Consider the following 22,696-nt stretch of genomic DNA (forward strand, 5'->3'; position numbering starts at 1 on the left):
TTTACTTCAACTGGGATAATGTCAAAGATGACAACAGTGGCGCTAATCTCCGTCTGCTGCTGCGTTCGCTGTCGGTCACTGCAGACCCAAGTCTCACATAACTAACTGAAATATTAATGATGAATTAATCATTGTGTCGTCACGGTAACAGACCACAGGGCCACACAAAGTTCACAGGGTCTTAAATGGGTGAGTGTCAACGTGATCACCTCAGTAAACTCGATGTTTAACCCTAATTAGGCTCCGTGTCTGGGTCTTTGTCTGCGTTTTACTTTGAAATTCTTTGGCTTAATATTGGAAATTACAATAGTATACAATAGTAATGCCCGTTTATACATTTCGAGGGGGCGTGGCCAACAACCCGTGACTGAAGACGTCATGAAGTAGAACGTCATGAATGTATACTAGAAATACTTTAGTATCACAAGTACCTAACTTGTTTTTTAAGGAAAGATTTTAACAATTAAACCGCAACAGAAACATTCAAAGTTCCAGGAAACGTAACATTATTAGTCCAACTTAAATAAGTGTTGTTTGAAATACAACTTGAATTGATTTTGTTCTTACAAATAGTAATACTGAGTACACTACTATACTGAGGTACAAGTGCACCTAAAGTACATTTTATGTGTGTAAGTGTACCACACTAAATAAGCGTTTAGAAGTACAAATACATTCCCATTTCAGTTTACTTTTTGTTTTTCAAAATAATTATTGTTTTTTGTGAGTGAATTTACAGACAGTACATCAAAAATACTGTATGTACTGGAGAAATTGTGGATTTAAGATTAAAATTTTCTGTGTAACAGAGATTGTTGACTTGAATTATATGTTAATGTTTTTGAGTATTAATAAACTGTATTTGAGAGAACAGGGGTAAAATATTCAGAATATAAGTTTCCATTTCTAAATTTCAGGTCTGGCAAAAAGAAAATTTAAAACAGTTAAATTAATTAGCTCGTCACTGGTCATTATCAGCACTTAATTCGCGTTTCAATAATTGAAGGCCTCAGTGTAAAGAGCTCAGAAGTGGAGGACAAAGCAACGTTCAATAGTCATGAATGTTTTAGCGTGTGCTAACGTAACCCTGGATAAATCACTCAGCAGCAGCAGCAGCAGACTGAAACCTGAGAGCAGTGTCTCAAAGCAAACCACCCGAGACACGCTGGCTCTTTGAAATATAGTCCAGCAACATCAATAGTCTGGTTGGACAACAGACTGGCAACAAAGATCATGCGGCTTAAAAAAAAAAAAAAAGTCAATTTTCCTGTTAGAAAAACAATTTCTGCCCACACTGGATTACAGAGAAATTCTGGACCTTCACCCTGCAGCTGCAAACCACTGGGAGCCGTTTGATTTGTTACTACTGTGTCCTCATCTGTAGGACCAAACTGTCTCCGTTACTTAACATCCTCAGCTGAGCGGAGAGCTCACAGGGGCGGAAAAGTGTAAGACCAGTTCCCAGTAAAACATCACTGTGAAAAACTGTTCATCCTGTTCATGAATAAAAAAATAAATAAAAAAAATAAACCTCTCTCACACTGAGGCAACTACAGAGCTGTAAAATCAGTTACTTTGGATTGTTGTGCCAGGTAGACAGCTGAACTGGGCCCATCACAGCTGAGATTCAGTCCAGTTCTGGCGCTGGTTTATCAGGTGAGCCAGCACTGAGCCAGCACTGGGCCAGCGACGGTTGTTGGATTGTAGATTTGATTAGGTCTGGGCTGAGCTTTGGCACATTTAACCACATTTGGGCCGACTACGGACAAAAGTGGGAAGGGGTTGGGATACTTAACTGCAGCACTTCCTAGTAAACTGACATTTCAACTTCAGCCTTATTACAGTTTTCCCAAGAAAAAAAATATCAGCAGAGGAAAGATGCCAAAGTTCCTTTTAAACAATTTCACTTGCAGAAAATGTTTAAAATGATTAGAGCTGCAGAAATCCAGCCCTGACCATAGACCTCAGTGATACAAGGTGGCAGATTTGAAACTCAAGTCACAAAGAACTCAAGTGACGTCCAGGTGCAAAATAAAACAGCCGGATTTGGACTAAACTACTGTTTAAACTACAGCTTTTAAACACAGCTGACTAATCTACACAAGGTTTTTGTAGTTCTACTGATTAAAAGGTCAATAACTGAAAAGGAAGAAGACATTTTGTTTCTCCTGTATCTGTACATGAATAAAACAAGGCCCTTTAATTTAAAGCATGTACTCAAATTGGAAGGGGACTCGTCTTTAGGACAAGTATTTGCATATTTACTTAAGTGCTAGCATTTTTACCACTTCAGTTTATGACACACACACACGAATTGCATGAATCACTTGCACGCAGAACAAATAAAAAGCTAAGGCAAAGGACGTGCTCTTGCATCTAGGTTTGCCTTTAATGCTGAAAATGCTCATCCACTCCACATCAACAAGCACCGAACTATATGTGACTCATGAGCTGTCAGTCAGCTCTTTCAGACGAGTGGACTTAACTTACAAATAACAGCAACTTTCTCTAGGTTTTTAATAATTATTATTCTTCATCTACACAACTCGAAAGCATAAAAATAATGACGCAAGAGCAAAACAGTATCTTCTGCACAGATTCTCCCGGAGAGAAGAACATCTATGAAAACATAACTTAACGGGCCACTTCATGAATGAGTCATAAAACAGTAGATTACAAAGGCAGCGGGAAAACTCCAGCATATTTACAGTTTTTGTTTTATTCAGTATAAATTTAATGGTGTGTTTGACGTCTGTGGTGAATGGAGGGACCGTTTCAGGACACATTGACGTGAAACCAGCAGCGTACAATCAAGTTTGAACCCCCACTTCCTGGGGCCCGGGAACGACAGGACGAAGGGCGATGGCGGTCACCTCAGCGGCTGATGGCTAGGTTGGGCGACAGGCCCACCAAGCCAGAAGTCTCTTCAATATCGGGCTCCACAGGAGAGCTGGGCGAGGCCTTGACCTGCTCCAACTCCTTCTTGTCCAGTTCTTGTTGAGCCTGAATCTTCAGGATCAAGTCTTTGATCTCCTCACGCTTCGTCTTCATCCGCTGCTGAGGAAACCACTCCGACAGGTTCACGGGCAGATGGAAACTCTGAATTGGATTCTGTGGGAAAAAGATAAAAAGGATTTAAAAATACCAACCTGAAACCAAAAAAGTTGGCACACTGTACAAATTGTGAATTGTGAATCCAAATTGGCTCATTTTGGATTTCATGAGAGCTAAGCATTCCAAAAAAGTTTGGAATGTGTAAAAATCAAATTCATCTAAATCAAGTTGACCTTGATCACTGGAGCAGTTTGTCAAACGATAGCACAACAAGAAAACGGAATGAAAAACCAGGCAAATCGAACACTGCTAAATGCAGAGGAAACATTTGGTGCTCACCTCGAAGAAGCTCTCCACATACTGCAGGATGTAAACTCCACAGTCGCTGAAGTTGTCCTGCTGAGGCACACGTGGGCTGGAGCCCCTCATCAGCTCCTTCCCAAAACTCCGCTGAGTGCCTTTCCGCACCTCCCACTCCACCTCCAGGTACCTAAAGCACACACACACAGTCCTTCAGTAACTGGTGAGTTACTTCATTTTTTTCCTCAGAAATTACATTTACATTTTTACATTTAGTCCTTTATCAGACGCTTTTATCCAAAGCGACTTACAAGTGAGATACAAGGCAGCAAAAATCTAAGTCAACGGAAAACATCAAAGCAAAGTCCTATCAGAAAAGTGTTCACAGTTCACGAGATACAAGTGCAAGAGAGCAGAAAGGATTTTTTTATTATTTTTTTTTTTTTAGGACATTTAAGTGCATAGGAAGATGTGGAAGAGTTCAGTTTTCAGCAGTTTTTTGAATTTTGGGAGAGAGTCAGCTGAGCGTGCAGAGTTTGGTAGTGTCATTCATGTCCAGAACAACGAGATGTTTCTTAGCTACAGCATTTGGGTAACAGATTTAGCCCAAGTTGAACCAAACTACTTAAATCCAAAGAAAAACTACGCAAATCTGATCAGAAAAGGGTTCTTCTATTGGGTTCTTAGATGAGCAAATGAATCAGCAAATGCCAACACTGGACAGGTTACAGGTTACGTGAATAATGTCTGAGCTTTAATGCCGACATGTTTTGTCCATGGCAACAACTGCAGAATGTAAAACTTTAAATTGATCTAATCACACGAAGAGCTGCAGCATTGTCTTGTTTACAAGAGGGAGCACCAACTCCACAGCAGATCTCAGATCAGGTGAACCAACAACATCATTCCAGATTCTATAGGCCACAAAGGGTTCTTCTCTCTGCACCGGGCTCCCGTTGACCCTCTTGGCCCTGAACATGAGCCACATGAGGTGATGCTGAAGAAGAAAGTCTGGCATTAATCTCTGAATCAACCCCTCATTTCCTGAAGAGGAACTCACTCTCTGAGAGTTTTCACCACAGTCGACCTTGCCGGGCCACGGAGAGAGTCCATGATGAGGATACAAGGCCTGAACAAAGAAACAACAGTCAGCTTCCAGCAAATATGTACAAATTTTTAACAAACCAAGGCTCTGAATCCGCCTTTTAGAAGCCACCTGTGCATCAGAGGCTCTAATTGTTACATTTCATTAAATCTGAAAAAGCAACAAAAAAGGCAGGTCAACCATAAGACATGTATGCGTTGGGTTATTTTTACATGCATCTTAGAAAAAGTCACATAAGCCAAGCATTTATAAGTACAGCATCCAATCTACTGAAATCTCAGGCTGTTGTCACTGTTTGGCCTCAAGCTGCTGGGCTGACAACACTCACTGCAGCACATCAACATGAGAGCACAGAGCTGCAGCGCCACCTGCAGGGGACAAGGCACAAATGCAGTCACTCACTGTTTGCAGAGGCTGCGTTTGGAGGCCAAACAAGAAGCGTCCGAGCTGAGAGCGTCTTCAGTCCCGTCCTCGCTGCACTCGTCCTGGACACAGATGGAAAGAACTTTGGTGGGTTTACTTCCTTTAAAACTCAATATTTCCTGCACAAAAAGACAAGTGTAAATAACCAAGAAGAAATGAGGGGAAATACCTGACAGGAGCTTTGGTCATCAGAGAATGTGTAGGTGTCATCGTCTCCTTTACCTGAACTGTAACAAACGCTGATTCTGTGCAACTCACCTAATACAGAAGTAAATCACATCCACATTACATTAAAAGTGTCCATGTGTCTCAGGTGTTCAATACTTAAACATGTATTTGCATCTTTATTTGAATTAAAAGCCAAAACCAAACGTGACACAACTGCACTAGCTGCCTGAACACAGCAGGAGGCATTTTTGGAGAATCTCAATATCCTTTTCAGTGCATCTATGTTTGATGATTCCTTTTCATATGACTGTTCAGATATTCCATCTTGCTACTACAGTTAGAAGTAAAACACATCCGGCGTGACTTGTCTGTACGACTCACTCGTACCCTCCCACCAATGTTCGTGCAGCACCAACTTTTAGAGTTGAACTTCTAACTGGTCGCACCTGAGGCTGCAATTTCACCGGATTTCTTTCTCAAAATCAGCACTAGATTAGCAATAGCTGGTACAGCAGGTAATTATCTCTTTGCATGTAGAAGATAATAAATCTGAGCAGACAGACGTCGGCCAAGTACTCAACCGACTCTGGATGTCGGTTGTAAAAAGCATAAAAACTGAGAAGCCTCGTGGACACATCAATAACTGTGACACTCACTGCTGTATTGTAGCTCGGTGTCTGTCTGGTCATTACCGGACACTGCGGGGGTGCTGGAAGGCTCTTGCCCCCCCTCTGGGAATGCAAAGTTGTCCTTGGCGAGATCGCTGTCTGGTTCTGCAGACGCCTCGGGGACACCTGGGGAAAGCTGATCAGATGAGCTGTCCAGCCCGTCTCCATCTGGGGACAGAGGCCGACAGTGGTCCGGGATGGTCTCCTCTGACGGAGGCTCTGAGCCCGAGGCTGCGAACGACTCGTGGTACAACGGGTTGTGTTCAAACGCCGGGAACTCAAGCCCTGGGAAGCAGATGACTGCTAGGTACCAGTGAGCTCTGGCAAAAGAGTTCAACAGCAGTTTAGCAAGTCGAGACAGGACGACGTTAATTCAAGTCTTAAATAATAAGTGAAAGTTAAGACTCACGACTCGTTGATGGGAACAAAAATAAAGTCCTTCTGGAACAGATCCACATGCCGAGTCCATGTCTTAACCCTGTTATGCTTCCGTTTCTGGATTCTGAAAAAGCAAAGAGTAAGAAAAGTCCGAGTATGATTTGATGTAAAATCTAAATATTTTATTATACACATATATAAATAAATCATCTTGCATTGATCCCGATTAAGACTCACGGCAGGTTTGCTGTGTCTGACGCATTCCTCCGCTCTCTCTGGTTCAGCCTCTTGTAGAAGAAGGAGCTGAACACGTGGATTCTTTGGGCATCTTCTTTTTTCAATTTCTCTAAGACTAAATATCTAATGTGGAGACACAATGGAACGTCAGACAAAGAAAACCATCACTTGAGATGTGCATTTCACTGTGTGGAGTGTTGTTTTTGTGCCTCATGTAAGGAAACGAGCAAAAAGTGAGCAAATAAAAAACACGTACTTTAAATAAAAGTCTATGATAACATCGTTTAGAAACTCTCCATCATTAAGGCAGTGCAGGTCTTCATTGGTGACCGAGATGCCTCCTTTGGCTGGAGGAGGAGGATACACCATTAATCTGGAAAACAAAAATCAAAACATGTTAAACCATAAAGAAATTAAATAAAAATAAAAGAGAATTTATGAAAGTGTAAAAGTAAAGTTTGTGGCAGAGCTGCTGATTGGATTGCATAAGATTGTACAGCTGTACCTAATGTTGTGGCTGATCGGTGTTTACTGTGATAATATACAGCATATACTGCTATAATGACACTGTACATACAAAATAACCACACAGCTAATTCACACCAACACACTCGTGGCTACAATCCCAAATCCACCACCATGATGAATCGACCTGGTGCTGAGACCCCGTGACAACAGAGCGACTCACTTGACGATTGGTCCGGAGAAGGTCGGCTGGAGGTCAGTCATGTCCTCGTCTTCCTCTTCGAAGTAAGTGCTGGTCTGCTGGCGAGTGGCCATCCGTGTCCGTACAGGCATTGTGACGGGCGTCACCGGGGCGGCCTGTGTGACCTGAGGAACCTTGGTCACCAGGGAGGCCGGCGAGATTTTTGGAGGCGTTTGTATTGGCATCATCTGCAGAAAGCAACCGGTTTCAAAAGTAACAGCCTGAAATGTATTTTACACCTAACACGGACATTTCTGCCTAATCACAAACTACAAAACTAAACAGAAACTACTGGATCAAGAGTGTTGCTGATAAAGTCAAATCAGTTGATAGATTAACAGATTCTTAGTTCCCATCACGTATGATGAAGAAATAATTAAAAACATCTTTGGCTTTTTTCATTGCTGGCTGGACAGAAGTAGACATGTCACTGAGATACTCCCCAACAAATCCAAGAGACATTTTCACTACGTCAGATATTATAGAAGCTCAACGAACACAAATATCCACAGAATGAAGATAGTTTATTACAGGCCTACTGGTATCCGGTGCCACTGAGGCAGCGCTCACCTTCTCCTCCTTCTGCTTCGACGCCTTGTTGTAGTTGACCAGTCGGATGTTTGCCTCTTCGAATGACAGCTTGGCTGGGAAGTTGCTGAGGTTGTTGGTCTTGCCGATCTCGCCCAGAATGTCTTCCAAGATAATCTGCTCCTTCATCTGAAGGCCGTTCTCAAAGATCAGAACGATGTATTTCTCATCCGACTCTGATGGAACAGGTGAGTTTTTAAATCAGGATTTATTTAGTCCGACATGCCGCTTGCGTCAGTAGCCAGAAACCTCAGAAGTTCGATCACGGTTTTAGCATTTATTAAGGCCGCGTAAATTTTGTCACTGAAAGTAATATTTGGCAGATTTACACGATTTGCATGTCTGACTCTGATTTTTCCTGAAAATTGTCTCCCTGATTTGGTGACAAGAGCGGCTCTTTCTAACAAGCCATCAACAAACAGAACGACGTGGTAATAATATTTGGAGGTGTACAGAGGGATTTAGGCACCGTACGGTTATACTGTCAGCGTATACTTGTACTTACGGTTTCCCGTGCAGTCGTACCACTGGCCTCCTTTCTCCTTGGACATGTTGAGCTGCATGCGCAGGCGGCTGCACTCTTCAGGAGTCGTCTGGAAGAACAAGACCGGAAGCTTTCGCACGTTGCACCACTCACAGCTGATGAGCTCCGACGCTCGGAGACAAACCTCTACGCTGTCAAGATCCGGACCTGATTGGGGGGGGGGGGAGCTGTTTCACTCTCAAAATGGAAGTTTTACATCCACCAAATACACTAGTTTACTAAATATATATTCAAGAAAGAAAAAAGTTGTAGCACAAATATAACTTATGTTGTACATTGTTACATTTAATTGTTTTTTTTTTTAATTGTAATGGTTGATCAGCGGATGCAGAACAAAGTTTTTATGATTATAATCTGAACATCTCCGTGGTGCCATCACTGATCCAGCAGCTCTGCACACAGTTTTATTTAGTGGACTCATTACTGCTGCTTCATACCTTGAGTTTCCAGCTGGATCTGCTCGATGGTAAACTGAAAAAGAGAGAGAACAAAAACACAGTTTATGATTTCCGTTCCGCATGCTTTCAACCTTCTTCGGGGGGATTTCAATCTTTGAAACTGAGACATTAAACACTCACAACGACGGGTTTCGTCACCATCCTGCGCAGCGTCCCTACTCTCACGCTCCGACACTCCAGTATGATGCTGTCACACTTACTGGACGTGAGTTTCGCCTTCTTTGTCCTCGGGGACAACTGCTCAGACGGGGGTTGATTTCCAAACTGTAAAATAAAGATAAAGGCAAATATGTGAGCTCAGGAACAGTATGACGTGCACTTCACTGCACAATCCAAAGTATCGTTTTATAAATAAGGTGCAGGGAATGATTGTTCTGATTTGCGGCTCAGTAGTAATGGAGTTTCCATTTTCACTAAAAACTAAAAGAACCCAGCCAGAATAAGTCTGCATGCAGTATTTCAAAGGTTTATACTTCAAAATTCCCCGGTCGCTATCGACTGGAAGGAAATGGGACCTGTTGAGGGTCGACTGAGCCGCACCTGATCTTTCATCCGGGCTCGCCGTGGTATTGTGATCTTCATGTTGACGTCTTCAAAGAATTCAGCGTTAATCTCTTCCTGCTCCTCAGCGCTCTTTACCGCCGCCTCCACTCTGCCTCCGGATGGCGCCGGAGAGGAGTGGGCCGAGTCGGCGGGTCGAGGGGAAACGCTGTCCAGTCTGTTGACGCTGCCCGTGCTGGCGTTGTCAGGCTCCTCCTCATCATCGTCACTGGACAAGACGACTGGGAACAGGAATACCAGAAAACTCCAGTTAAACGCCTACTAGTGAGCCCAGAGGATGACTGGCTGTTTTACTTTCTGGTTCTGTTGATGGACCACAACACTGGCCCGATTTCAGTTTCCTACTGAACCTCTTTATCTCCTAAGGCATGTTCCTTGCTGCACATTTCTGCTATTGGTCTATGAAAATCACATTTCTGAAATGAAGTAAAAGCCTTCACACAGGCAGCAAAGTGTCAGACTGTCAAAAGATCCTCACTCTTACTCAAATGCTGTTTTCTGATTTCAGCACATCTTTCCGTTTCTCCCAGTTCAGCCATTTACTGACATTTCTACAATAACGAAAACCAACTAAAATGAAATATTTGAAACCCTTTTGGAGAAAGTGACACCGCTCAGTCTGGCTCTTGGTGTCGGTCTGCAGCCATCAGAGTGAGAGCTGAGAACAGTCCAGAACATCCTGAACTGGGTGCAGATGCCAGTTTTGTTAACCAGTTGAAACAAACTGGGATCGATTCCCGATCTGCCAGCATTTTGTGTTTTTCTCTTAAAACGTACTACTAATAGCATGTGACATCAATGTTCGCTCGCTAATAGTTTGTTTCTTTGTTGCCGTTTCTGTTTATTGGCTCAGTGTGATATGATGCAACTGACTGCAACACATGATGATACGAACCACATTTACAACAACCAGTTCTATAGTTGATAAAGAGAAGAAATTTCAATGGAATTTGGTGGCAGGTAAAGTCACTGGACCAATGAACAAAAGCTTTTCATCCATTACAACAGCAGATATTTTTAATGCATGATTGAATGTGCAGCTCTGATATGTTGAAGTCTTTGCAAGTCTGCAGGCTCCACCAAATTAAAAGCATAAATTCCCAAACCAAACGGCCATATAGAAAAAACATGTAAAAAAAAAAAATTAATAAAAAAACAAACAAAAAAACACACTTTTGAGAGGTGACAGACTAAAAACTTATACATCTGACAAGATGCAAAATGGAACATCAACAGAGAGCTTTCGATTACTCACTGGGGTCGTTGAGCTCCGGCTGCTGGGCTGCTGCCGTCCTCTTCCCTTTGGTGGGGTTCCTGGGATCACAGCAGCTCGACGACCCACCTAAGAGAGGCGACCTGCTGTTGTTCAGGGGCACCAGGGTTCCCCTGGTGCTCGTGACTCGTATCGGCAGAGTCTCAGTCCGGGGCACCCTCATGGTCGTGGCCGGTTTGTAAAAGTTCTGCTGCAGGTTGTTTGGTCCGGGGGAGGGCTGGGATCTGATAGGGGGTCGGGGTGTTGGGGATGACAGGGTCGCCTGCTGACAGGTCAGCGGTGCGGTACAGCTCCCACAGTTATGACACTCGCTGCTGTCCTCATTCGGCTTGTTGCACTTCACGCACACCGACTGGTAGGCAGTCGGCCTAAGAGGCTGCCAGAGAAAACCACTTTAAGCAGAGGAACCCACGACAAGCGGTTTACATATCCAAGACAAGAACAACAACACTGTCATCGCATCTGAAGCTGTGTTTGAGTCCACCTTTTTCTCTTTTATCTCGGTTTTTGGTCTCTGAAAAATAATTCTTGCTAGATGCTCAAACACACATTCACTTTTGGTAGCTTTCATGCAGTGCACACAAACAAAACGTATTCCAATCCTATTTATGATGCTATAGATTATGAGCTTTTAAATGAGCGTCTGGTTCATTAGCTTTTGGCAACCAGAATGTGGAAACATACAAAGATCCTCAAAACAGCAGAGAGAAAGTTAAATTCTGCCTTCAGTTCAGAAAGAGGACAATGTTCAGAGTCCAGACCTCTGTGCTGCTGCTGTAAAAACGTCTCTTACCTCTGCTGCTTTGACCTGGGAAGGAAAACTACAGCAGCCCTCCAACGGTTTCCTCTTCTGCGGGATGCGGCGTTTGATGTTCAGGGTCTCGTCTTCTGCAGGATTAAATCAACAAAAGACTGTAAAAGCACTTCCAAAAGGAAAATGCTCTGAATGCTTCGGCGCTGAAAGGGTTTTCCAAGCAAAGCTGAGAAAAGGCGAAGTGTTTATGCTGAAACAAAGTGTGGCTTCTTATACACTGGTTAGGCAAACGTCAAAGCCAGTTAGATGTGATGTATTTGATGATGTCATAAATGATGTCATAAAAGCAATCATTTTGAAAAGTATAAACATCTTAAAAAGCATAAAAGATAGTTAAAAAGCCGTATACCAGCAATAACGAAGCAGTCAGGCGTCAGCAGTCATACTGGTATAAACCCAAGAGCACAGCTCACAGGTCAGTGTGGCCGACAACATACTGTCAGGAATATTTGTAACACGACTGATGTGCGTTTCCTTCACCTAAGGTTTGCAGATGCAACCGCACTGGAACTGGATGCCACTAACTTCACATTTTTAAGATCATCAAAATGGGCAATGTGATTTTTTTATCAAATTTAAATCTCACAACTTTTAAACAGAGACATCACATCCATGCACTGCACTGCACTACACACACAGTCCTTTCCTCCCTACAACAGAAACACATCGTACTCATCAAAACTCAACACCAGCTGTCTACAACTCCAGAATAATTCAAAAGAATCAAGTTAAACGGTGTCAATACCTGGGATTTCTGGACAGGTCAGGACGATGCTGTCGACTTCTACAGCTTGTGTGGTGGAAAAGTCATTTCTGCAGGAGGAGATGATTTGGTTAATAAAGCATCTGTTTTGCATAAACAATAGAACAGGAAGAGGCAAAAAGCCAGACTTTGGGTCGACCTGAATACATCGGGATGATACGAGCAGAGCCTAAAATCTGAGGAGTTCCTACAGCAGCATTCAGAAAAACACTGAAAGCTATAAAAAGTTAAGTAACAGCATTGGACCTGGTTCTACAAACGCACTAATAGTAGAATGTGTGTTTTGTCCATCAATGCATAAACTGGATTTTACACAAGAAACAACAAAGAAAAATGAAACCAAACAGTATCACGGTGTCATCAGAGAACAAAACCTGAGACAAATGAAAATGCACACTGTTCTGGGGACATGAAAAACAGCATGAAATCAGATCCCGCCGGTTAACAAAGACCGACTCCGAGCGGTGCAGCTCGATCAAAGTCTTACCTTTCCTTCAAATCAAGGCTGCTTGAAGATAAAAATCAAAGAGGCAATGTCTCAATGAAGCAATCAACTCGTGCGCCCTAATTCGTTTATCACAGCCTGCAGTTCAATGAAAGCGACAAACCTCAGCAGCAGCCTCATCTGTGCAGAGGATGGAATGAACATCTTCACCTTTAACTTTCTTTCATCTACATTTGAGATTATGTGTGCATCAAATCCACTTATACAAATACACTCTGCTATGCATTTTGGGGCTTTGAAAAACTTCCCACAGAGAAAAGAAAATCAATCCGAGACACTCTACTATTATAATCTAATTAGGCTTTTTAAATCTTTAGCTCAGAGGACACATGGACCCTCTCTGTGGGAGAGAAAGCTTTTACGTTTTCCAATTCAGACACGGGAAATAAATTGCAGAGGGAATCAATTGAACAAATTGAGCAAACAGACTGAATTTTGGGCCAACATGGTTCCTTCCTCTCTGTTTCGTACGTTTCAGGGCTTGCATTGTCTTATCAATCCATTTTTGTTTTACCTTTGGGCTGGTTTCCTTATTGCCGAGGGAATCTGTGCGTGCTGGAAGTGTCGCCCTTGTATAACGATTCCTTGCGACGGCGCAGGACTGATGATTAAAAGGCTGGTTCTGTTGGGCATGGGGGAGGATGTTGCTACTGTGAGAGGGACCTCGGTGCTGCAGGAGGGGGAAGAGAACAACCAAATCATGTTAAATAAAACGCTCTTATCAGCTGATTTTCAGTGAAAGAAATAGCAGCAAGTGTCTATGAGATCGGCTGAAAGTGGCTAAAACTACCTCGTCATCCGTTTTATTTCTGAGGTTCTTCATCTAACTTTTCCTTTTATTTCTACCAACTGAAAGGCATTTTTAGATTTTGTATTGAAATATGTTTAAATCATAATAAACACATTAAGAAACTGTAAATTGCAAGTGCAGATTTATTATTATTCTACTTTCTGTTGAAAACCTGTCAGGCAGCAGCAGCATAGTGGGAAGTCAATGATTTTTTTGTACCTAATATTTACTTACTTTTACAGAAGACACTGTACCTGAGCCGTTTAGGTGCAAACTTGTTCAGCGGCCTCATGTGACTATTTGGCCGGTTTTCATACGTTCTCAAGGGATCGGAAGAAGTGAAGTGCCTAAGGGTGGGAGACTGCAGAGACGGTGCACGTGTTAATAAGAAGGGTCGTCACTTAGAGAAAACAAAACTCACAATCTCACAGTCACACTGAAGAGGTTTTTCTTTTTCATCGCCAAAAGGATTTCAGCACCACAAACCAGTCATTTTACTTTAAGCAAGAGCATCTGAGATTGCTCAAATTAACCGTTACAATCACAACATCACAAATTCCTAGAGGGGGATGAACTGCAAGCTGATAACAGGTGAGATGATCCCTGTCCTCTTTAGCATGCAGGACATGATTTTTCAGTGGGTTCCTGCATCTTGTTTATATAAGTTTGTTTAAATTTGCAGACGCAGAGAAAATGTTCACTGCCAACGGATTTCGGAGGTGTTGCCTGGGCTCATGCAGTGATTTCCACAACAGAATCGTGTCTTTTCTTAATGCAGCAACATTTAATGATATTATAAAATATAGATGATAAAATCATGGCTTACATTTGCATTCTCATACAACTATATTATCCAAGTGACATATTCTGATCATGGGGGGAATTATCACAATATGCTGCGTGTGATATATTATGACAAAGTCCGATCTGTGAGCACGTAGTATTGTAACATTGCATTGCAATACCTGCTCACATTTAAAATAATGGGATAACAACTGAGTTCAGATTTATGATTGTTAGTTTTTAAAGTATCCTAAAATAAACGTATGACCGTATCTAACAAATGTACATTAGGCCAGAGGAAAAGTCAGCTCGTCAAGGTCTTTAGGGTTTATTCCCTCGTGATCCATTAGTGTCTGACACAAATGTCAACCAGTGTCACAGGCATTCGAGTCGAACATCATTCGAGTTGAGATATTTCACTCTGAAGTGAAGTAGGAGTTAACATCATGTTATGTACTCTGCAAAGAATCGAACCAGAACACATCAACCACTCACTAAAATTACCCCGGAGATGACGCAGCTGTTTCCTGACAAATGGATTATCATTATAAAGTACGTTTTAAAATGACTCATAGCATCCAGCAGTGTTGGTTCACGGACTGTCGGGTCCTTTGGGTGACATTGCTGTAAAGCACCAGGCGCCTGCCAGACTAACATCCCCCAGGCACTGTCAGAAAGCCTTGCAGCCCTCTGAGAATCATCAACACTCTGGGTGAGAGTCAGGAAACGAGAGGGAGAGAGAAGAGTAGCGTTCGGGGAGGACAGTTTACCCTTTTCTCCTCGGGGGAGGTCGGCTGCTGCCGGTCCATATCGTCGGTGCTCACCACACTTGCACTGAGAGGAGGACAACAGAAAAACAAAATAAGAGATTATGGTGTGGTGTGTATTCTGTGTTTGCACATTTTACACTGTTCAATATGTCTGTGTGAACATTAGTGTAGATAGAAAATGACACATCTGCAGAAAAAGGGGGCAGAATGAATTCTAGGGTTTGACCGATACAGTTTCATTACTGCAGTTTGTTTTTCTACTGTGGACTGTGGTTACAACCAACATCCAAACATGATGACAGGTGACAAATTAAAGGGAAAATCTACAAAGTGTCTTAATAAGGTGTCGGGCCACAATGTCCTCACCATTCTATGGAACTGTATTGGAGGGTGAAAGCACATTCTACAGCTAATCCATCATTTAGTGTTTTCAAGGCAGTGACGGAGAGACACCATCAAGATGTTCAGTGGGTTAAAGATCATATAGCATATGGTTATATTTTTTCCCACTCATTTATTCAGTGACCTCGGGGGCTTCTAATTGTAATTTTCAGGTTAGCAATACCAGAGAGTCGATGCTTAGGAAATTTATGTAGCTAAATTATGCAACTACATTTTCTAAAAATATTATCTATACTTTATATACTCACAACATCAACACTAAGATTTGTTTGTGAGTGAGTTCTATGCTATGACAGACTGGACAGGACATCACAAATGGAGCGCTAATTTCAAAATGCTTATTTTGAAATAAGAAATAAAATTCACGACAATAAACAGACAGCAGCCTCTTAATTATGATTCTGCTATGCTCCCAAGATATTAGGGAAAAGATTTAGGAGAAATAGCAATAATTAGAAAAAGTTAAAACATCAACATCAGTATCATTAAGTCATCTGCTTTGTGATTTTCCCATTTTATTTTTATGCAGAATAAACTACAATTCATAAGGGCACAAGGGAATAAAAATTCATAAGGGCACTTAAATTTAAGAATGAAGGATTGTATTCAATTATTCACCATCAGCAAACTTCCATATCGGTCTAACCCTACAACAGAGAGGAGGATTTACATGCAGACACATCTGGGCTGCTGCTTCTGAGGGTATCATCAGAGATGGAACTAGCCAGCTCATCAGCAGAGGTGTCACTGGGGGCTTTTCCTGTATGTGGAGGAAGATCTGTGTGGTGGGAAGTGATGCAGTGCAGCGCTGGTGGTGCTGAAAACGAGGGTGGGAGAAAAGTGCTTACTCATGTCTCCTTTCCTCTTCACTGTCATCAGAAAGAGAAAAGCTCCAGCTGTGCTTGTACCCTCCATCTCGCCTGGTCTCTGATCTATCCAGGGCTTGAATTGAATAATAAACCAGACTCATGTCAGTGCAGGGAGACAAGACCAAGACACCAAGACCAAGGCATCAGCTGAAATGACCATTTCCACAAATCTTCCACTGATCATTTCAACCGCTTGGCATCACAATTAGCAAAAGGGAACATTTAGATTGTTGCTAAAGTAGCATTTAATGTCTGCAAATACGCTCATGTCACTGCAGTTAAGTTTGATCAAATCTTTTTCATCCAATTTTGTGTCTCTTTTGGCTTCATCGCTGAAGTTATTAGTTATCAATCATGGTCTATTAGGATTCCCTCTGTAAATCAGAGTTAAGAAAAGATGATTTGTGACATGAGAGTAGGTCAATAAGGACAGTACACGTGTAAAATAAGTCAAACTCCTCAGTGGGATCATTGTTCCATAGCAGAGAGTATAAAAGCTGTAAACATTGCGTCTGCAGGGCAGCGGACTCACATTCAGGGATGAGGCAACGAGGAAATTAAGTTAAGTCTGAGGCAATGTCTTATTCCTTTAGCTCATCCAGGAGAATAAAGCTCCATTTAAACTGCTCCTTTCCAAACTGCCGTCACGGCGTCCAGTCAGATCCAGCTGAGCAACATGTTTGTGTAATCGAACATAACGTTTCGCTAGAGGAGAAACCAGGAGACTCACATGCGAGCAGTTTAGACAATGACAGCTGAAGAAGACGGCCAGCGGCTTTTGTGTAGCTCCACACGTTTCACCTTGTCCACTGAAACCTACGGCAACGTCGCTGCTCTGAATCACAACATCTCGTACATACAGTGCAGATTTGGGTTGTGTACCCCAACTACCCCAACCAGAACCAAATGGTCAAATAACGTGACGGATGGAGATCATCACGTGCCCCTGGGGGCAGCGATAGCCCTGCTTTGAGGGTCTTAAAAAGGGGTCATGTTAGCAGCAAAACACAGCCATCTCTGCCTAAAAGAGCACAATGGCCTCTAATGCATTAAGTATCCAAAGCCACAGTGATCCACATACAACATATATTTTACAATCCTTAGTAACTTGTTTCTATCTGCAAAGTTTTCATGTTAATTTTGAGCTCACTAGAATTCATTTGATAACATTTTTGCATCTTTCATTTTAAGCCTTTTTCTAGTCTGCATGGAAATTTAGAGCCAACTGTGGATTGATTAAGTCTGCTGGTGCATTCATGTACATCTCTGTTAGAAGAATAATTTCCCTAAAGTATTCGGGGATAAAACATCGATTGTGTCAACATTACTTCAGATATCAGCTCAGTGTCAATAAAGTCTAAGCCTGAATTACTGTGGATTCATGTGGAGAGATGAGAAGCCCCTCACAGTGTTAACAACCCCCCCCCCCCCCCCCCCCCTCCCCCCCTGCAAGCTGGGGAAGGGGTTACACAAGTCAAAGCTTTCAGAGGACAACAAGACAGAGTTAAGGATCCATTTGTTTCCCATTGTAAATGTATTACAGCGATTTGTTTTTTTAACATAATACATACACACCTACACCTACACCTACACAAAAATCCACATTATGTGCAGCTCCAGTAATCTGGAGAATTGTGGGTAATGTTTTTAGGCCAAGGACTGATTGTTAAACTCCACACAGAGCAGGTTCTACTGTCAAAATATTCTTAAATGCATGTTTGAGTTTTATGTTACAAAAGCATTAAAAGATCAAAAACTTCAGCCATATTTGGACCTTTGAGTGTAATTAAGTGAACTGATTCATTTGAATCAGCAACAGCTTTTTAAAGGGACACGAACCAAAAAAAAAAGTAGTACTGCATTATTGCTGCATTAAGCCCCTTCAGTACTTCTCTTAACAGAATCAAGGCAATAAACCTGTTGAAATTGGGAATTCAATATTGCAATTTCTATATTTAGATGTGTCCATCATAATTTATTATTTTTTTTTAAACAAGATCTTTAAATAAGACTCTGCAGACCAGGGTCTCATAATGTGCAGGACCAGTGACCGTTATTAATAAGTTGCTCAACAAAAAATATTCTACAACTGTTTAAATAAGTGATTCATCATTTTATTACTTTTTTCAAACAGGAGTGTGAAATATTTTGTGATTTTGTGATTTTAGCTCCTTCAATCCAGAGGGTTTGGTGCTTTTCTACAGAAGACAATTAAGGCCACTTAAAGTGAATTTACATCTTCAAGTCAGAGTTCTGAGCATTTGGGCTTTTCACTAGGGCTGATGATTAGTATTGCAATTTAACAGAACACCATTTTCATATCCCAGAAGCTGCTTTAAGCTGCATTTTTACAACACGGCAACCGCAGTGAAAATGAGCTCAGCAAACTCTGATGTCGGGCACAGTCACCTTGGCCATTTGGAGAGTTCTGGTTTTAAACAGCAGGAACAGGTGTTGTGCTGAAGTGATTAGACATAACACCACAAATGTCCTCCAGCATTTAAAAAAGCCCAGCCAGGCTTTGTTTTAACTAGTTAATGATTAAATACGCAACCTCCAAATGCTACTCGGGTTAGTAGAACCAAGCATCATAGTAACACGCTAAACTGATTTAATATAGCTCGCTGTCAAAGGTAACTGTTCTAAACAGGAGATGAACTGTTTCCAACCGTGTGTCTGTGCGCTCGGCCAACACGAACAAATGCTTTACATGATATTCTGTTCAGGGTTGCGTATTCTTATCAATTACAGCTCGTTTCCACTGAATTATGGAGTTTTTGGTATAAATGTTCATTTTCAATTAGATTGTACTTGCCCACAGTTTGATTCAAAGTAACGCAGAGGTGTTGCTGTCCGCTCATTTGTGTATCATCTGTCGCTTTTTAAAGGAGGTCAAGTGGAACAAAGAAGAATTAGTGCTGCACAAATATTTAGCTGGATGTCTGGGTTGCCGTTCCGCCACAGCACTCTGGCTTCCTGTTTACATCTCAACCTCAACTGAAATTTCCAAGAGGTGGACAGCAAACCAGTAAATAACAGATGATTCAGATGTGGAAGCAGGGAAACAGAATCCAAGTAGTTAATATGAACTCCTGTTTCTTGCTCCTTAGACACCAGTCCTTTAAACTTGAACTGAGGCTGAGCCTGCTTTGACCCAGTGAAATCAGAAATACGTCTCTTTTGATTTATTTTGGTCCAGACTAACACTGGATTTACTCCCTTTTAAACTGCGCGTGGAAACGCGACAAATGCCGGGTTGACACTGTGGTGCGCACGGGGAAAACTGAGCTTGGCAGAGATGTCTTTTCTCCACTTCATCATGTTCCATTTGAAGCTTTAAAACTTACGTGATCCACGTCTTTGTATTTCACACATAAACATGGTTTAAAACATGATTCTTTATTGCTGTGTAACACACACACACACAACTAAATTCTAAGCTTTTAGGTCAATTCTTCTTGGCTGCTTCACACATAATGCTTCTACAGCGGCGAATAAGCCACTAGAGAAGAGACAGGGCCACTAGCAGAACACTTGCTCCAAGTTTTCAGTGAATTATCCCATTTCAAAGGCTTTTGGAACGGAAGTCTCTGTTACACTCCCTGTTCTGCATCAGGTGGCTCCATCCCTCACAAACCTAATTGTGCACGATCTTCTAGCTTATGGTTAATAGACAGAGTCCACCCTCAAGTCAGCGGAATTCATTTTTTGCTCCATTTTCCAGCACTTTAAGTCGTAACAAATAACCCAATCATGTCAGTGAGGGGACATTTGAGCTTCGTCATTTTGTCTGCAGAGGGTGTAACAATGAATTCATACAGAAAGACGTCTGTAGGAGTCTGAGTGGCCTCAGCAGCTACATCTTCACATGTAAATGAATGTTAATGCAGACCCCAAATGTGCAACATTCAAACTATGATGGGCAACAATGGATCATCTGCTCTCCTCTTAATTTTCACATGTTTCACCCCCCCCCCCCAGCTTTGTTGCACCTCCGTCCTAATGAATATTTTAAGAAAACATCATTCGAGGCGTTCTAACCAAAACTACTAACCCAGACTTTCAGAGTTTCCAAGTCTCAGATCCTTTTAATTTGCCACAACATCAGGGGACAGAACACAGGCTCAGATCATGCGTTTAAAACTCAGTGAGACCTTCACTCTGTGTGCAGGCGTTTTTATTGCACTTCTAGACATTTTCTGCCATGGAAAGTGCGAAATATCAGACGTTCTGAGAAGCACCGTGAGTGATGACACTGTACCTGCAGCAAACACTAGGAACCTTATTGTTTACAGTTTCCCACCATTAACATTAGCGCGCTAAGACCTGAAGCTAGCAGGCTAATGTGGAGGCTACAGTCTCGGGACAAGCACGAAATGCTTTTATTTGGATCATATCAGCGGTTCTGGTGTTTTTCTGCGGTGTATAGACGCTCTGTGGTGGCTAGCAGCCAACACAGGAAGGCCTCCGTACGCCGCCGCTACATCCAGCTCCCACATTGAAGACCCCGCTAACGTCAGCGCTAACGGTGCTAGCTCTGCCCTGCAAGCCCAGATTCATGTGAAAATCCACCGGACCGGACCGCCCCCGACACGGATTCGTCTGGCCCTTCCAAGCGCCGAGATGAGGCCCTGTCGCCGGCCTGGCAGCGCTAGTTATAAGCCCCCGCTGGCTGACGATGAGCGCTGTACTAGAAGCAAGCGTTAAGGGAGCTAGCGTTAGCCGCTTAGCTCTGGATCCACACATTTCTGGACCGATTATGTGCGACCCCAAATTTGCCTCAGCAAGCAGGAATCCGAAGGCTGTGTGCGGGTAAAATGGCTGCTGGCCCTTCGGAGCAGAGGAGCGGGGATGTCACGGCTTACCTTCAAAGAAAAGGCGTCTATTGTGGGCCATGTTTATTCCATGATCCTGCTCAGATGATAGTGTTGCTCATCGGAGACTGAAGGCAGCAGATCGGCTGTTTGTAGCCGTTGGCCGCTGCGCCGATCCGCGGAGGAAAGTTCGCGACAGAAACGTAAGTAAGTCGGGGGATATGGCTTCAAAGTAAAAGCCCCTTTTTCTATTAGTCTGAGTGGGGATCAAAATGAGATGCATTCACCAAATACAAGGAATTATAGTAGTTCAGCGTGTGATCAGAAAGCATTAACAACAAATATCAAACATTAACAATGCTCTATCAGGAAAAAGATACAATTCAATAAAACGGGAAAAAAACTAATGATGCGCCTACAAGACAATGAGAGTGAACAAAGCCTTAGAATCACCATAACTTTATTTTGAAGGGCATTTCCGGACGTGCATCATTTTAATTCTTGCGCAAATCTTGAGTTTCTTCGAATGTAGATGTCAACTTTTTATTTCGACAAAGCGCAACGGTCAAAGCAGTGGTAAAGGGACTGTTTCAAACCCAAAGTGACTCTGGAGGTGATTAAAGAAAAAGCCGCCAGCGCAAATAGCGTCTTCATGATGTCATAGGTATTTTATGAACATGGATTATGAGGACATGGTACAAATAAAAATATTAAGAGAGAGAGATACAACATTTCTCTGCTAAAAGCATCCATTTAAAAATCCTTAACACGAATAGTTTTATTTATTCATTAATTTCTTTCTGCCATTGCAGCATTACATATTTATCCTACATGCATTAGTTAAAAATATTTATATTTTTTATTTTTCTATTTATTTTTAATGTGTTGTTATCAGAGAGGAGAAAATGCAAAATAATTTGCAGGGTATCAAGCTTAAACGTTTGACAGTTCATGATGAAACGATGACAAGCGCTAGATGGCGACATTTCTCACAGAATTTAAATATGACGTCACTGCTCACGGTCCTTTACAGTGAGTACAAAGATGTACAATATTAAAGTCTTTTTAAAGCAATGTCCTTTTTATGAGACTTTTGTTAACAACAAATTCTATAATGATGAGAAAAAGACTGTCAAATTTGTAACTGTTTTAAAAGCCAGTTGGTGAAACAAATACATATATTTCCCTTTGTCTTCCTGACAATATTGTTATTGGAGATATTTTGCACATATATCTTTATAGTGTTGACTTTATTCTGTAAAGTGCCTTGAGATGCCTCTGTTGTGAATTGGCTCTATATAAATAAAGTTGAATTGAATTGAATTCAACTTGATACACGTGATTTTTAGAGCTTAAACATATAAAATCCACTGAGCTAATTAACAGGCTTTTAAGGTGATTATTTTGATTTTTGGCAGATTCCCCTGCTCTCAGTCTTTATGTTACGCTAATTGCCTCCTGGCTCTTGCTCCGTAGTTAACACACAGGCTTTAGGTTAGTATTGATTTTCTCATCGAACTCCGGGGGGAAAAATCTTAGACGTTTATTTCCCAGTACATGAAAAGCCGTATAAACATGTGGCTCCACATAATCAAACACAGCACTGGAACCACGGGAAGGTCCCATCTTTAGTTTTCAGCCCTGTATCCAGTTTAACCAGCTCTCATGGTTCACTCTGAACTGTGCACATGTGCAGAAGCATCTCATTACAGTGAGCTGAGTC

The 22,696-nt window shown here is 42.0% G+C and overlaps 2 protein-coding genes across 9 annotated transcripts in view; one reads left to right on the forward strand and one right to left on the reverse strand.

The window, feature by feature from the left end:
- Positions 1-2,699: 2,699 nt before the first annotated feature.
- senp6a (SUMO specific peptidase 6a) lies at positions 2,700-21,165 on the reverse strand. Of its 8 annotated transcripts, none has more exons than XM_067483093.1 (24): positions 21,025-21,165; positions 16,139-16,232; positions 14,889-14,952; positions 13,590-13,696; positions 13,060-13,215; positions 12,528-12,545; positions 12,023-12,090; positions 11,257-11,351; positions 10,446-10,839; positions 9,170-9,411; positions 8,750-8,893; positions 8,609-8,642; positions 8,133-8,318; positions 7,610-7,803; positions 7,022-7,227; positions 6,590-6,706; positions 6,334-6,456; positions 6,128-6,220; positions 5,707-6,038; positions 5,052-5,140; positions 4,862-4,944; positions 4,415-4,483; positions 3,394-3,544; positions 2,700-3,111 (listed from the first exon to the last, which is right to left on the reverse strand). In XM_067483093.1, exons 1-24 carry the CDS (start codon positions 21,053-21,055, stop codon positions 2,875-2,877), a joined length of 3,327 nt encoding a protein of 1,108 aa, XP_067339194.1. In that variant the 5' UTR covers positions 21,056-21,165; the 3' UTR covers positions 2,700-2,874. The 8 variants fall into 8 exon arrangements, with proteins under 8 accessions (XP_067339194.1, XP_067339193.1, XP_067339197.1 ...); XM_067483092.1 differs by having other exon boundaries at positions 12,528-12,548; XM_067483096.1 differs by lacking the exon at positions 16,139-16,232 and adding an exon at positions 15,961-16,107 and having other exon boundaries at positions 12,528-12,548; positions 21,025-21,143.
- The window catches only part of LOC137103071 (filamin-A-interacting protein 1-like), a 29,837-nt gene continuing 28,182 nt past the window's right edge, over positions 21,042-22,696 (forward strand). Inside the window, exon 1 of the mRNA XM_067483090.1 lies at positions 21,042-21,176. The gene's annotated coding sequence lies outside the window, so the exon portion shown is untranslated. The remainder of the gene's footprint in view (positions 21,177-22,696) is intronic.

This window comes from Channa argus, chromosome 17 (genome assembly GCF_033026475.1).
Source record: "Channa argus isolate prfri chromosome 17, Channa argus male v1.0, whole genome shotgun sequence".
NCBI lineage: Eukaryota > Metazoa > Chordata > Actinopteri > Anabantiformes > Channidae > Channa > Channa argus.

Coding starts and splice junctions, on each gene's coding strand:
- senp6a (XM_067483092.1), bottom strand. CDS start 21,055: ATGGCCCACAATAGACGCCTTTTCTTTGAAG. Junction 7,804..8,132: donor GTACGACTGCACGGGAAACC/GTAAGTACAAGT, acceptor CTGTTCCATCAG/AGTCGGATGAGAAATACATC. Junction 5,141..5,706: donor CACCGAGCTACAATACAGCA/GTGAGTGTCACA, acceptor CTTCTGTATTAG/GTGAGTTGCACAGAATCAGC.